We start from the raw sequence: 14,456 nt of genomic DNA, 5'->3' as shown, positions 1-14,456 counted from the left end.
AAAGCATGACTTCCATTTAGTAGTCAGAATCTGCTTCTATTTAAAAATACTCCTTTACCTTGATAGCATTTATATACAGAATAAACCCCAATCTACCTCAGAAAAATTAGTTACTAGCACCCACCCTCAAAATTACCTTTAAGCACAAGTTCCCCCATATATGTATATATATATAACAATAGATATAGAAAGTGTAAAAGCAATCTGGAAATAACTCCTTGAACAAAGGGAGGCACACTTTTTTCATCCTTCTCACACTATTTATGCAAAAATACAAACTTTTCTGTGAAATTTTTATCATTTAACTAGCAACTGACTAAACCACCCTGGACAATGTGATTTCCACTCTTCCTGCTGTTCATGAGCCAAAAGATTTGCTCTGCTGAGAATCCACACAAAGCCTCTCCTCTCTACTTCTCTCTTCTTTCCCCTATTCCATAGAACAAAACTTTCACTCTAACATCTTTTAGCATTCATGTGTCTAAAATCACCACAACTTCAGTGTTTGGCTATAGACAGGAAAGATACTGTAGTATTTCCCAAAACGAAGCTCCAGATCTGTCAGACCATCCAGGTGCCTCAGAATCTAAAAATCCCCTCTTGTGCTCACTGCAACCTTTACCCTGAAATAATAATTTCTCTCCTAACCAAATTTATCCCTAGGAACAAACACAAGGAAACAAAGTTAAAGCAAGATAACAGATCAAAAATAACATCAGGGTCTCTACATCAAAACCAGAATGTTGGACTGAAGTTGGAAATAAACCAAAAGCCTGCACAATTGATGAAGCAGAGGCTTAAAAATATCAAAGGAGCCACTAGGTCTGTTTTGTGCTGACTGCAGACTGTGTAAAAACTTCAAGGGAAATTCTATATATTCCAGAAGGCAAAGGTGACTTAAATTCAGTTGGGATTAGCTTTTCCTCTCCTGTTATAAATGGGCTTGCACACACAAAGTCAAGCAGATCCACCTAAAAGAACTCTTAGCAGTGGAAAGAGCAGAAAATCCACAGGTAGGGAAGTGACCGTTTCCTGGTGGTAGGAGCCCAGAACAATCAGTCGTATTCTGAGGACACACACACTCAGGTTTTTTTGCATCGGTAATGCCTATGAAGAACACTTCCATCACTTTCAGTACAGTCCTCACAATTTCCTTGCTGAAAATAGAGCCACCTTTCCCAGGCAACCAGCTGGCTCTATGCATCACTCCCTGGACATTGAGCAAGGAGAGAGATCAGAGGGTTTGAATCATTTATGGACTCTTATGCTAACAGACAAAAACAAAGTACAAAAATGAGGAAAATTACATAAGGCAAATTAAAGCTCTTCACTAGTGGAAACATATTTTGCCTTAAAGAGCATCCTGGCTTGCTTTTACTTCTCCCATACAAAAAGATAAATTAAATGGTTTCTCCCTCTCCACTAGAAGTACATGGCAGCTTTCAATTCAAATGTGAGATGATAATTTTTTGGCTTAGAAAAAGGTATTATTGCCAATTTCAAACCAAAAATGTTCTTCCAAAGCAGGCATTTCTGGCTGTTGTTCCAGAAACCATAGGGAAAATGCTGAAAATCACTAATGAAATTCATCATTGTATAAATTGTGAAACACCAGTGAATGCCAAAATTGTTTAAAACTCTTTACACATTGATCAGGAAATAAGATGTATGGTAAAACAACCTAAATCACTACTAATCCAGTAATCTTACAAAGACAGCAACATTCAATGACATCTAATCTTGATGCATGCTCCAAGAGAAATGAAACCCTGCACAGCTCTCCTGGCACTCTACAAAGGCCTTTGGAAGCTCATGTTTGAAAGACTCTGCATACTCGCAGCCTGCCAAACCTGATTGCCTCTCCCCACCTCCCAAAAAAACTTACTTGTTCACAGTCTGCTTTTACGTAATTTTTAACAATGTTATAGCATATTTTTCAAGGTATGGAGTTAGTTGTACTTGGATTTGATGTCAACACTGAGAAGAAAACAAGCCTTCTTAAAATGAGCTAGCTATCTGAGCTAATTCAATATATTATGTCTACATAATTTTGAAGTTTACTGAATTTTAATGCACTGGGATTTGTGGCTCCTCTTCTGGCCAGGATGGTTTAGCCCTAGCATGACATACTCCCACTAATGTACAGATTATTGTATTAAAATCCCACACCACTCTGCAAGATAGCTCATCACAAAACTACTGGGAATCATGCAGGCAGGAGGTGAGCATCCCATAATGTGACAGATTTTCATTGCAAGCATTGACATCCAAGCCACACTACACTGAAGATTCGAAGATACCCTGAAGAATTCTTTCAGCCTAAGTACTACCACAGAAACAGGATAACCCTAATTTCAGAAAAATTTAATTTCTCTTCAGCTTCATTGCACAAGACATATTTTCTTATCCAGCAGCCAGAGCTGAAATACAGAAATGCTGGAATGAAAGTTTAGAAATACCCCTAGGACAGCAATTCTCTAAATCAGAAGGACCAGCACAGCACAACATTGTGTACTGTGGATCTGTTTCAGCCACTACCTTAATATATCCATGATGAGAATATAAAAAGGGAAGGGAAACAATAAGGTGGGTAACTGCACCTGGTTCTCTGTTTTCCAACACACAGAAAGAACAGAGAAACAAGATCCACAAGTTAATAATGTTGGTGTGTTTACTCAGAGCAGGCAGTGAGGCATTTTCCCAAAGGAAGTTTAATCTGATATATTTTCTGTTTGGAACAATCCTAATTATTTTTCAGTAACTCTGGTTGACTGGATATAAATATGTTTTTCAGCTCAGTTTGACATAAAGAGAAATAGGAGAGAAGCTTTCAAGACAAGCCCAGTAAAAGACTGTAAAGAAAAGGAGTTTATTGTCTGTATTGTTCAGCTTTTGGCAGATTTATCATAAGCCCAACGCAAACTTTGTACCAACAATCAACAACCAAAACAGATTAAGGGAAATTGCAAGGCCTTATTACATGGAATGAAGGAAAGCTATGCTGTATTTCATTACTCCTACAAAACCTTTCTTTTTGCTTCCAAATTTTTTAAGGAAAATCCTACTTAGATCAATTAGCATATCTAAAATTCTCTCCAAATAGGAAAAATTATTTCACGTCAATGATTCTTAAGCAATTTAAATTGGGAGAACATTCTTTTGGAAGGGGAATATTTATCTAAGGTTTTTTTTTTTTGTACCTTTTAACCACTTTTTTTTCTATTATCAGGTTCTCAGGCACCAATGTTTTCAAAGAGAAACAACTCTTGGTTTTGCAAAAATGTTTCACGGCATAAAGTCTGTTGCTAATTTTGTCATTAGGAGTAGCAGCAACGCAACATGTCTAGTTCCCAGCCAAAGACAGGCCAGTTATGGAACTTAAAGTGTACCTACACAATAAAAAGATGGTCTTCTCCCTTAAGATTTTCAGTCAATGTCACTCAGCATGACTGACCCAACAGGCTTCATATGACAAGCCTATCCAGCACGTGTAATGTCATGAGTATGTTCCTGTACTTTGATTGTGTGGTGAGTGAGGAGCAAAGGCATTCCTCAGAAAGAAACTGGCAATGCCCAAGTCCCCAGGACATATTCCACCCGCACTGCCCATGTCTCAGAGGCTGTCCAGAGAGAAAGGTGACATGAATAGTTTGGAAAGTGTGCATCTCCTTTTGTCATTCAGTCACAGAGTCATGGAGTCGCCAGCGTTATGGCCCCTTGAGGGATGCACATTCAGCCACGAGACAGCGAGGGATTATAGTGCCTCCAAGAAAGTAGCTGGGAGCAAGATGTCAAATCCATTCAAAGCATCAGAGGGCTAATGACTAGACAGATCTCTGCAGAAAAGGATCCTGCCATCGTTACAGATCAATAAATGAACTTGAATCACTTGACGCTGTCTGTAGCAAAAACTGCCAAACCCAGAATGTCACACTGAGGTACAAACCCAGGAATGCAGCCGACAAGACACCTTAGAATAATCCTCTTCTTGCAATGTCCACTCAGAAAGCCTCTAGATGGAATACTGACTGTGGGTTCAGCACCACGTCTCAAGAAGGACTGGAGCAAATAAATGGAGTGAGCAGGGATTTAGCAACCGTGAAAAGACATGAAGAAAGATTGGCCTAAAGAGCAGAAGATAGAGAGGGGCTGTAGTAGACAGGTACAAAAAAGGCTGCTTTCCAGAGGAAATGAATTTGTTGTCTGTGCGCTGACTAGATGTAACAAAAAGAAATAGGCTTAAACTGCTAAAAAGAAGATAGAACTTAGGAAAATGTTAAAAATAATTAAACACTGAATAAATAAGCAGAGGCAGTCAAGAAATCCTCATGAAGCCTTTTTCAAGGCTTTAATAAATGGATTTGCAAACCTATCTTCTTGACATAGGAATGACAACATCTTGAGTTTCTTCTGGCCCCAAGGTAGCACAGTCCAGCCTATTCCTCATCTCTGCCTGGACTGTTCTCAGGAGATAGGGATAAGCAGGGAGAAGACTTGAGCAGGCTGTACAAATCACATATAAAAACCACAATAATACTCTGCCCACCTCTATGAGGCTCTCAGGAGAGAAGGCAGCACTGAGAAGGCAGTGCACCAAGTGAACTGTTCTGAAGGAGAAAAACAAGCCTTCACGTGATAAACTTGTCACCACTAAACTAAATAACAGAAGCCAGTTTAAATCCATCGTCATAACGAAGTGCCAAACTGTGTTTGGTATCTTCTAACAAAATAATTCTGTGGAAAAATTTACTGCACCAGGGAGAAGGTAGGAGGGGTCATCACCATTATGGAGAATGTAAAAGAATGTAAGATAAAAGTGAAGAGCACAAAGAATGCTTTTCTTAACTGCTTTTCAAAGCTGCACAACATCTCTGCTCTGATGGCGTGCTGCAACCTAAGGAGAAGGTAAAATGCAGTGATTCTTTTGCAGAAGGATAACACAGAGCAAAGAAACACAGGAAGCTCAGCAGATATGACTGTTACTGTGGCACTTATTGCAGGTTAATTTCCACTCAGTCAAGGTTATTTCTACCATTTTTAAAGACAAATGATATTCAAATAATTTAATTTACTTGTTTACTTATTTGCTTGTACCAAACTTTCAAAAGAGCTGCTTTAAGCCATCCTTTCTGAGGGTATTTTTAACTCAGGTTTGTTTCCCTTCTATGACCTTGAGCAAACTGACTAGCAGCCAATAATCAATACACCAGACAAAACACTATAAACTCCAGGAGGTAACAAAAATCTCTCCCATCATGGACATCACTACTGCTACTAAACCAGAATATATTTATGTATATACTCAGCTCTAACAGAAAAGATCAAGATTGAATAAGAAAATAAAATCAAAATACTTTCTCACCTAATAAAGAAAATAATGGTCTCCTGAACATGAGCTAAAATAAAATGAAATAAATCTTAATCAAGAAAGCTTCTGCTAAACAGTCAGGGGAGACAGGGTCAGGTTCAAACAATTTCAACAGCAAAAGCAGGAGTCATCTATTTTGTTATGCAGCTTCCATTCACTCAGTAAGGGCATCATTAAATGTAAAAGGAATATTGATGTTACCCTGAGTGCAAGATGAAAAATTTGAATACAGCATTTAAACGATGCTCCTTTTTTTCAAGAATGCTGTGTTGAGTCATTTAAATGGGAAGAAAAATATCCCCAGCAGCAGCAGATAAATGCAGTAAGCCACATCAGTGCTCTGGATCCTTCTGTAACAAGTGAGAAGCACTGAAACATTCATATGACGCATGCCACAACAGTGCACAGTTCCAAAAAGATGTGTGTAACTGGCTGATTCAATCATTCTTGTCTGTAGCTACTATATACATATATGTACAGGAAGTACAGGAAGTAAGACAGAGAGATGGGCAAAGTTTCTGTATTTATTCATATTAGGAAATACAAATTCATCAATTGCTCAATACTCTGAGTTCCTGGTTTTGACTGGGGTAGAATTAATTTTCTTCACAGTGGCTGGTATGAGGCCGTGTTTTGGATTTATGATGAAAGCTGATAACACAGAGATGTTTTTGTTATTTCTGAGCAGGGTTTACACAGCGCCAAGGCCTTTTCTGCTTTTCATACTGTAATGCTGGTGAGGGGACTGGGGGGCATGGGAAACTGGGAGAAAACACAGACAGAACAGCTGATCCCAACTGACCAAAGGGATATTCCAGACCATGTGGCACCATGCTCAGTATATAAAGTGGAGAGAAGGAGGAAGGGGGAAACATTTGGAGTGATGGCATTTGTCTTCCCTAGTAACCATTACCCATGATGCGGCCCTGCCCTCCTGGGGATGGCTGAACACCTCCCTGCCCATGGAAAGCAGTGAATTAATTCCTTGTTTTGCTTTGCTTGTCTGTGCAGCTTTTGCTTTCACTATTAAACCGTCTCAACCCATGAACTTTCTACTTTTTACCTTTCTGATTCTTTCCCTGATCCCACTGGTGGAGCAGTGACTGAGCAGCTGTGTGAGGCTTGGCTGGCTGGGGTTAAACCAGGACAGTTCCTCATCTTGAAATTTGAAAAAAGATACCAGACAAAAAGTATCAATCAGAGAGCAGAGACAGTGAGACCCCCTTCTGGACATTACTTAACCACACACAAGGAATACTGGCCTGAATTGGAACAGGTGTGTAAATCTGTACAAGCACATAGCTTTTTCACCTACATGTGGGCTTATTGATAAACTTTAGGTCAAAATATGAAAGAGGCTTTCATTTATTTTGGCTTGAAAACTTCTTATATTCAACACTATGTCTAAATAAAAAGAACCAGCTTAAAAGAGTGATATGTAACAAGGATAAAAGAGAATAAAAATCTAGGAGAATAGCAAAATCACAAACACAGACACATGCACATCACCCACTTCCAAGGAGAGACGGAAAGGAGCAAAGATTTCAAGCAAACCCAGAAGGATAATTAGCATGTTCATCAGTCCATAAAGACAGCTACCTACAGTTTGTGCTCATCAAACAAGTCAGAGCTTGCCATCATGTCTTCTAAAAAGATGGTTTTAACTTTCCCATTTCACAGTGATCAATAAATGCACCAACTGATTCATACCATATTCCTCTGATGAAGGTGAACACTGGTCTAATTTGCAAATCATAACCTAGACCATTAGCAAATCAAAACTGAGGAAATTCAAGTGAAACAGATAAACCTCTTCTAGTTTTGTTTTGCTGTAACTACTTAAATGAAATATTTACTATCATGCCTGCAGAATAATTAGGAAGCTTTCTCCTCCATTCAGTAGTCAATAGACTGTTAAAATGAGAATGATGTGGCTTCGTCTGAGTGCTCCACCACCTTACTATTGCAGCAGAGTGAGACTGCAAGACTCATGGACTCTAGTAGAGATGAGATTTCCTGACAGTCATTAAAATGCCTTGGAAAAAAACACCTGCAAATTTCTCTGATATGATGAGTACAAGGGAATTTTGGGCAAGCAATATTCCAGCCTCCCTTCTTTCTTTTCCTTCAGCTGTGAACCACAGGCACTCTGTGGGGCAACATTCATTATGGAGATACTACAGAAAAATGACATTTTTCTGTAAAATTTTAAACCCACATTTTAAATTTATGTAGAAAAGCCTGCAGGTAGTCAGTTTAGAGGGATGCTGGATAAAATATATTTTACATTCCACAGACCCTCTGCACCAGTTTAACTGAGCACCCTTCCTGGCCTTCTACTCTTCTCAGCCACCACCAGTGCAGCCAGGCTTCCTAGTTCCTTGCTGTGGGTTTCAGCTGAAGAACTTTCCTCCTCTTGTCAATGTCTGTTCAAAATTGCTCTTTAGCTTCATTTGCAACCCACAGACTACTGCTGTGTCCTCTTTGTTTCTTTTTGTTTCTATTATAAAGAGGATTATAAAAACACAATTAAAGCATCAGCAATATTATAAGAATTTGAAAATATAGGCTCCATTAAGTCTTATATGTACAAACATTTTCATTAATGAAAACAGTTTTCAGCACTATTCTGCTCATTTTCACTTAATTGCTGGCTAATGGGGTCTCTTGGTGTGTCACTGTGTGTGTTCTGAGGTTTCTTTCTAAGAGAAAGATAATATAATATTCTGAATTATCTCAGATAAGCTCTCAGGACTGACAGTAAAAGACACCTCATGGCAGTGTCTGACTTTTTGCAGCAGAGTGATTTGAACAAGTGCCATGAAAATTCCCATTTACTCACATTATTTACCACCAATTTTATGGCCAATTTCAATGCCCTATTACAGCTCTCTAGTACTTTACCACAGTATGGAAATTGTTCTTAGAAAGATGAGGGCAAAAGGAAAGAGGAAATATTCAGCTTGTAAAGGTCACTAAGTGAACAGAATAAGGGAATTCATGGAAGACTTATTGCAAGGATTAAATACTTATTATCCAGTCAGATAAACTATGCAAATATCTTACTAAGGCTGAATTTTAACAACCTTGCTCAAGCTTGCCTAATCACAAGCTTTTCCTAATGTACAAATTTAAAGTATTGTTGTATCTGAAAGAATGACTGATAAAAGTAACCAGTTTTTTAATATTGCAGTCGTTTAAATGATACTCTTCCAATTGCATTGTTCTTAGCTCGAATCTCAGCTTCAGAAGAAACTTTGAGGAGAACTGAGCAAAGAGTAATTTCCAACAGTTCAGTTTTGGAGATGTGTCATAATCTTACATATTTGCAGCTTGTAATGCACAAGAGGGTAACAGCTTTACAAACCTGCTTGTGACCATTTCAACAGTTCTGCTCTATGAAATGCCACTGTCTACAGACTTGTTTTGATAAATGTAGGTAATGGATACCCAGAGGGTCAAAACAGTTTCTGACCCTCTGGATGGTTTAAGACTCTCAGCAGTACACTGTAATATGCCATCATTATTTTAATCTCTTACAATGACTTAAGCAAAAAGAAAAAGGGATTTTTTTTTTTTCAGAGGACAGTCTCCCTTTTGTAATCATATTTGTTTTTAGTCAAGAAACCATGATTTTTATGCTTTAAAGGCAGAGACAATAATGTCTATAGCTTCTGACACAAGCTATTTTGAATTCAGAACGGCAAGGAAGGCAATTAACTGACATTTTTCTACATAATAGTATAAGTTAGGGCTCTAAGGCTTTGTCTACACTAGGGAAATTTAGACAAGTTTCTCAATGTTGCTGACACTGGCTTGGCCAAGGCACTGTTAGGAATGTGGAAGGTCTAATGCAGACAAATTCACCAGCCTCAAAAATTGCTATCAGCAATTAAGGCTTTCTTGGAATAGAATGGGAATACCATTCACAGGTATGAATATTTATACACAAATAATCCAAGAACTTATGAGTAAGACTCATTCCCTCTTCGAAAAAATGTTGAATATGCCTATTGTTTAACCAAAAATAGTCCAAAGTAATGTCACCATCCTTTCTTAATTTTTTTACTTTGTTAAAGCCTCCATTTCTTTAAAAGATTCTTTAACTTCGAATATCTACTCCTGAAATACTTCTTAAGATTAAGACTCATTTGACATATTCCTTTTGAATAAAACAAGGAAGTTGAAAGCTTGAGTTATTTTCTGAGAATGTAATTTTTTCATAAGCATTTCTGTAGAAAAATCCCTGAAAGACACTTTATAATGTGACTTCCCCGCAACACGGATCTGATTCTTTGGTGCCGATCACCACACCACTCAATATTTAAAAGCTACTCCTCCAGCTGAACAGAGCTTTTAAATGGAACTTTTTCTGTTTAAAAGCTAAATCATTAAAACACTGCTGGAAGGAATATGGTTACAAATGAGGATATTGGCAGAAATCCAATGTTATTGGGAAGGTAGGATATTCACACTAGTCCACTGCCCGTGGTGATTAATTAAAAGATGTTGGATACCTGAAGCCCAAACAGTTCATTCAATATGATTCCCATTGCAGGAATAACCTGCTTTTGCTGACAAGATATTTATGCAACCAAAAGAAGAAAAGGAAAATCATGATACCAAAGCTCAAAGACACAAAGATATAAACGTTCATGTTTTATTTACAGTCTCAGCTTTTAATCTGGTGGTTTACATATCAGGAGAGGTGATTTCTAGCGTATAGTTTATCAAGAAATCTGCACAAATTAGATGGTAAAACTGCATAGATCTGAGGCTAAAGCCCCTGTGACTATGGAGCAACAGAAAAGTAATGGAAGAGCAAATGAATGTAGAGAATGTGAAAGATGGCAATGGAAAAGATGGAGGAATGATGAAAACACTGAATGGTGAGAGAAAAAAAACCAACCCCCAATCCTTGTTTATGTGTTGTTGTTACAGATTCGGTTTGCAGCAGACGCTTCAATTTCCTTGCAAACAGTGTAGAATTTGCCAATAATGAAAGACATCTTCCCAAAAGCATGAAGGACTTCAAATTACTTACAATTTTTAGATTTGTTAGAATTAGTCTGAATACTAAATTACACATGGAAACACCCTCAGCAAAGTCCACTTCCCATGATATGCACATGGAGAGACAAATCTTTTCCATCAGCCACGCATCCTCCTGACACCTTCTCTTCAGATGCTGGATAAGCATCATGTCATGTACTAAACAAGTATTATATTTCCAATTAATGTATTTTCACAAACAACACAAAATTCAATTTTGATATCTTTCTATGTAACTGGCAAACTCAGGATTAATAAAACACAGTCTTTAGTGAAGCAAGCCTGTAAAATCATCAGATGACACTGAAATCAAGCTAGATTCGAGAAAAACAGCCCCAATACACCCACCTTACAGACTGTGTGCTAAGAAAAAGCTAATAGGTGCCATAGGAACAGAGTCCTGAATTTCCTCTCTAAAATAATCTGTGATGCTCTGTAAAACCACTATGTAGTTCTACTTCATAATATAAACTGATAATATGAACCCCGTATTTGTATATGTTGTCATCTTCTAGGTATCAGGACATCCCATCTGCCCCACCTCCCCAACTATATGTAAAAAATAAAGCACATCAGCAGTGTCATAGTGGTTTTTTGGCTCTTGGGTCAGAGAATCTGTGTTTCTGGCAATCAGGCTGTGAACACATACAACTGAGCTACACAAGGATTCCAAATCCAAGTAACGAGAACCAAAGATCATGTTTGTGGGAATTCATACTGCTCTATATACCTAACCCTAAATAAAACCTCTCTATTTTCAGCTTTTTAACTAACTTAAAACAAAAATCCAAAAAAGTCAAAATAGGACTCTGCAGTCTATGAAGTGAGCAGCTGAAAATGGTTCATTAGTCAGAACAAAACCCAGATTATGCAGAACAGACATATTTTACTTATTTGGTTATGTCCTGCTTTGTCAATTATGTATTTATTTAATTAATATGATCTTAACTTCTTCCTGCAAATCTTTGGAAGTGACCCGAATCAGCACTAAATATGTATTGTCTTCAAACATCAGGTAAAAAGGGTAACTCCAGTTGTACATAACGTGTTCTTGAGTTCAAGGAAGTAAGTTCAATACAGCACACTGATAAGGAGTTCACAGCTGCGCATTCATGCCCCTTGTGTAGATAATCTTGTTTCTAGAACAAGAATACAATTGCTACCACACTTTGACTATTTTACCTTGATTCAAATTTTCTCTCATGAAGGCAAAATAGAAAACGCTTAAATTTGAGTTAGCATGATTTATTTTGGATTAAATTTATGCAGATTAATTTGTAATCCAAGAAAGATGAGTTCCTATTGTAGACATGGATTCCTAAGCATTCAGTGGTTATTAATCAGGTTTTCTAAAGACAAGTTCTTCCTCAAAGTAGTTTCAATATAAAATAGGTAAAATAGATAAACTATTATCTCAAAAAAAGAAAGAAGCTCCTCTAAGGCTGTGCTGGAAGAAAATGAATTGTTTATCTTAATTTTTACCTTAAAAACTTTATAATTTTAACTATACCATGACTAGTTTGATACCTGTTATGTGATATTAATTCAGTAAAAACCTTACTGTCCTCTCCTTTAAAGAATACTGGCCACAGAGACCTAACTGTCCTTTGGTTTGCATGAGGATTTCAGAGAGGAAGGTCTTGGTAAAACCTGTCAGCACATGTGCACTGAAGTCCCAGAGGGCTGGCACACGCTTCTTCTCCCCAGGCCTCATCTTTGACAGGGAGAAAGGATGACACAAGGGCTCACCCATTTCTGGTGTTTTACTTGTCCTTCTTAGCATCCTGTGTATATGTCTTGGGACCATCCCAAACTGACAGGACTTGAAAAGTTCCAGTCTGAAGCCAAGAGCCTGCTCTCCCTGCCCTGCAACTAGTAGAAGGCACTTGAGACAAAAATGCAGTGCTCTTTTAGTTAAGGGCCTGGGTGGACTCAGGTAAACCTTACTCAGTTCCTGGCTTTGCAATGGGTTTTCTTCACAAAGCCAGGAAAAGTACCTGTGCCTTGCTACAAAACCTCCTGCCTCACACAGAAATGTTTTGAGACAGTATGTTAATGTTTGACAGATGCTAGGACTCACTTGCATGGGCACACAGTGTGGGAAGCAGGACAGAGCTCAGGATGATGTCTGGGAGTAGAGCTATATATCACACTGATGAGCCACAGCTTCTATCTTCCTGAATGTCATCTTTTACACCCTGTGCAATCACTTCATGTGTTTAGCATTTCTACTGCTAGTATTACATGTCTATTTGCACAAAATTTGTCCCTGACATTATGGAAGATAAAGCTATCGCAGTCTTATTGATTGAGCAGAGACATCTACATGTTTGCTGTTACTATTATGCCATGCAGGTGGATGAACTGACATACTAAAGTAAGAATGGAGAAATACAGAAAAAGAAAACGGGGGGACAAGATGACTCAGCCAAACCTGCAGCCTTGCATATTTCTAAATATTCTATAATCTTTAAAGTTTCTGTGAGAGAACAGAGCTCTCTGGCTACCATTTCAGTATTTTAACTTGAACACAGCACCTGGCAGGAAGCATTCAACAAACTGAAGCTATGTGTATCATGTTGAAACATATCGCATAGACATTATTATGCAGATGCAGGAAGAAAAATACACCTTCATTTTGACAAGGAAACTCAAAACTTTAGGTACTACACAGAAAAGCACACTAAACAATGATTAATAAGTACTTGTCTAATGAAGGTTCTTCCAATGGTGGAATGAGGCTGCCATTCCTAATTAGAAAATATTATCCAGCTTTAATTAATCAAAATTAAGAAAAATAATTATATAAAATAATGGCATAGAAAAGTTAAACCAAGTAATACCCACAGACTACACAAAAGATCTTTTGGTAATCATATGCTGCTGAGAATTTATCAGATATAACGAGGTAGAGCAAAAGAACTGACCTCCCGAGGACAGATGATTCTCTTGGGACGTGGTGCCTCTTGTTGCAATTGATACACTGTCAAACACAAAAATGTACACATCATTAGAAGATGGCAGCATACACAAACTTTTATTCAGATGAGTCTTTTTAGCCAGGGGCTGCAGAGAAAAATGCAAATGTAAGGAAAATGACAGCAAAATGAGGTATTTCAGTGTGTCTAAGTCATTTATATGAAAATTGGTTGTGGACCGGCAAACTAACTCAAGTGATCAGTGCTTTAAACTCTTACAAGTATTATCCTTTTCAACGGGTTTTTATGTTTCTATACCAGGGAAGACTAGCCGGAAACATTTATTAGGTCTGTCTCAGGATAGAACCCCACACTTTTGCATATACCATGCTGTAACAACCCAAGAACAGATTGTTTCCAGTAACACCAGCAGTTTTTGGATAGGCCGAGAAAAAGTTCAGTACCTGTGAATGGGTTCATCACAATCTCGTAATTTATTTCAAGATTTGCTGGCAACTACTGAGGAGCAAGCGAACATTCCTTTAGAGCAATTATGCCCTATTTGAATGGCCCTGGATCAATTTTCCAAATCTTCTGAGGGCTGCAGGAGAGAGACCAGAGGCTAGGGGTACTTGCTGCCTGGCCCCCAGACTCTTCATTGCATGTATTTAATGAGATCCTCTCCCTCCCTTCCACTCCAGAGTCGTGAGAAGAAGCTGACATGCAATGACAGTAATCAATTCCAGAACAGACAGACTGTCTCTCCGTAACTCCAGTAAAAATCCCAGAGGTTTGGATTGCCTCCCTCGAGAGAGGCCTTCTGTATGCTGACCTTCTTGTATTTGGAAAGATCATCTATGAATTTTTTTAAAAGACTGAGTTTCCAGGACACATTTATTCACAATGTTAGTGAAGCTGAGAATTATGCCCTGAAAGGTGGTAGATTATGGGAGGAACAGAAATGTCTCTAGGCTTGATAAACACAGAAGCCCTGTTGCAGAAAGTGAATCAAAAAGGTAGGTATTAGCCCTCAGCACCTTTTTGCACCTTCTGCACCTTCTCTTTAAATGGGGCTAGAAGCAATGAAACCTGGAAAGTGGGGAAATCCTCAGCTTGCA

At 38.2% G+C, this 14,456-nt stretch overlaps 1 protein-coding gene across 1 annotated transcript in view; it reads right to left on the bottom strand.

The window, feature by feature from the left end:
- The window catches only part of CHN2 (chimerin 2), a gene marked incomplete at its 5' end in the record, with an annotated part of 160,100 nt that overhangs the window by 72,886 nt on the left and 72,758 nt on the right, over positions 1-14,456 (bottom strand). Inside the window, one exon of the mRNA XM_082299117.1 lies at positions 13,348-13,403. Within this exon, the coding sequence (XP_082155243.1) occupies positions 13,348-13,403 (56 nt within the window). The remainder of the gene's footprint in view (positions 1-13,347; positions 13,404-14,456) is intronic.

The sequence above is a fragment of the Coloeus monedula genome (assembly GCF_965178545.1).
Source record: "Coloeus monedula genome assembly, chromosome: 1".
NCBI lineage: Eukaryota > Metazoa > Chordata > Aves > Passeriformes > Corvidae > Coloeus > Coloeus monedula.
The sequence above is the reverse complement of the archived record's forward strand: the minus strand, read 5'-3'. Positions and strand labels throughout refer to the sequence as shown.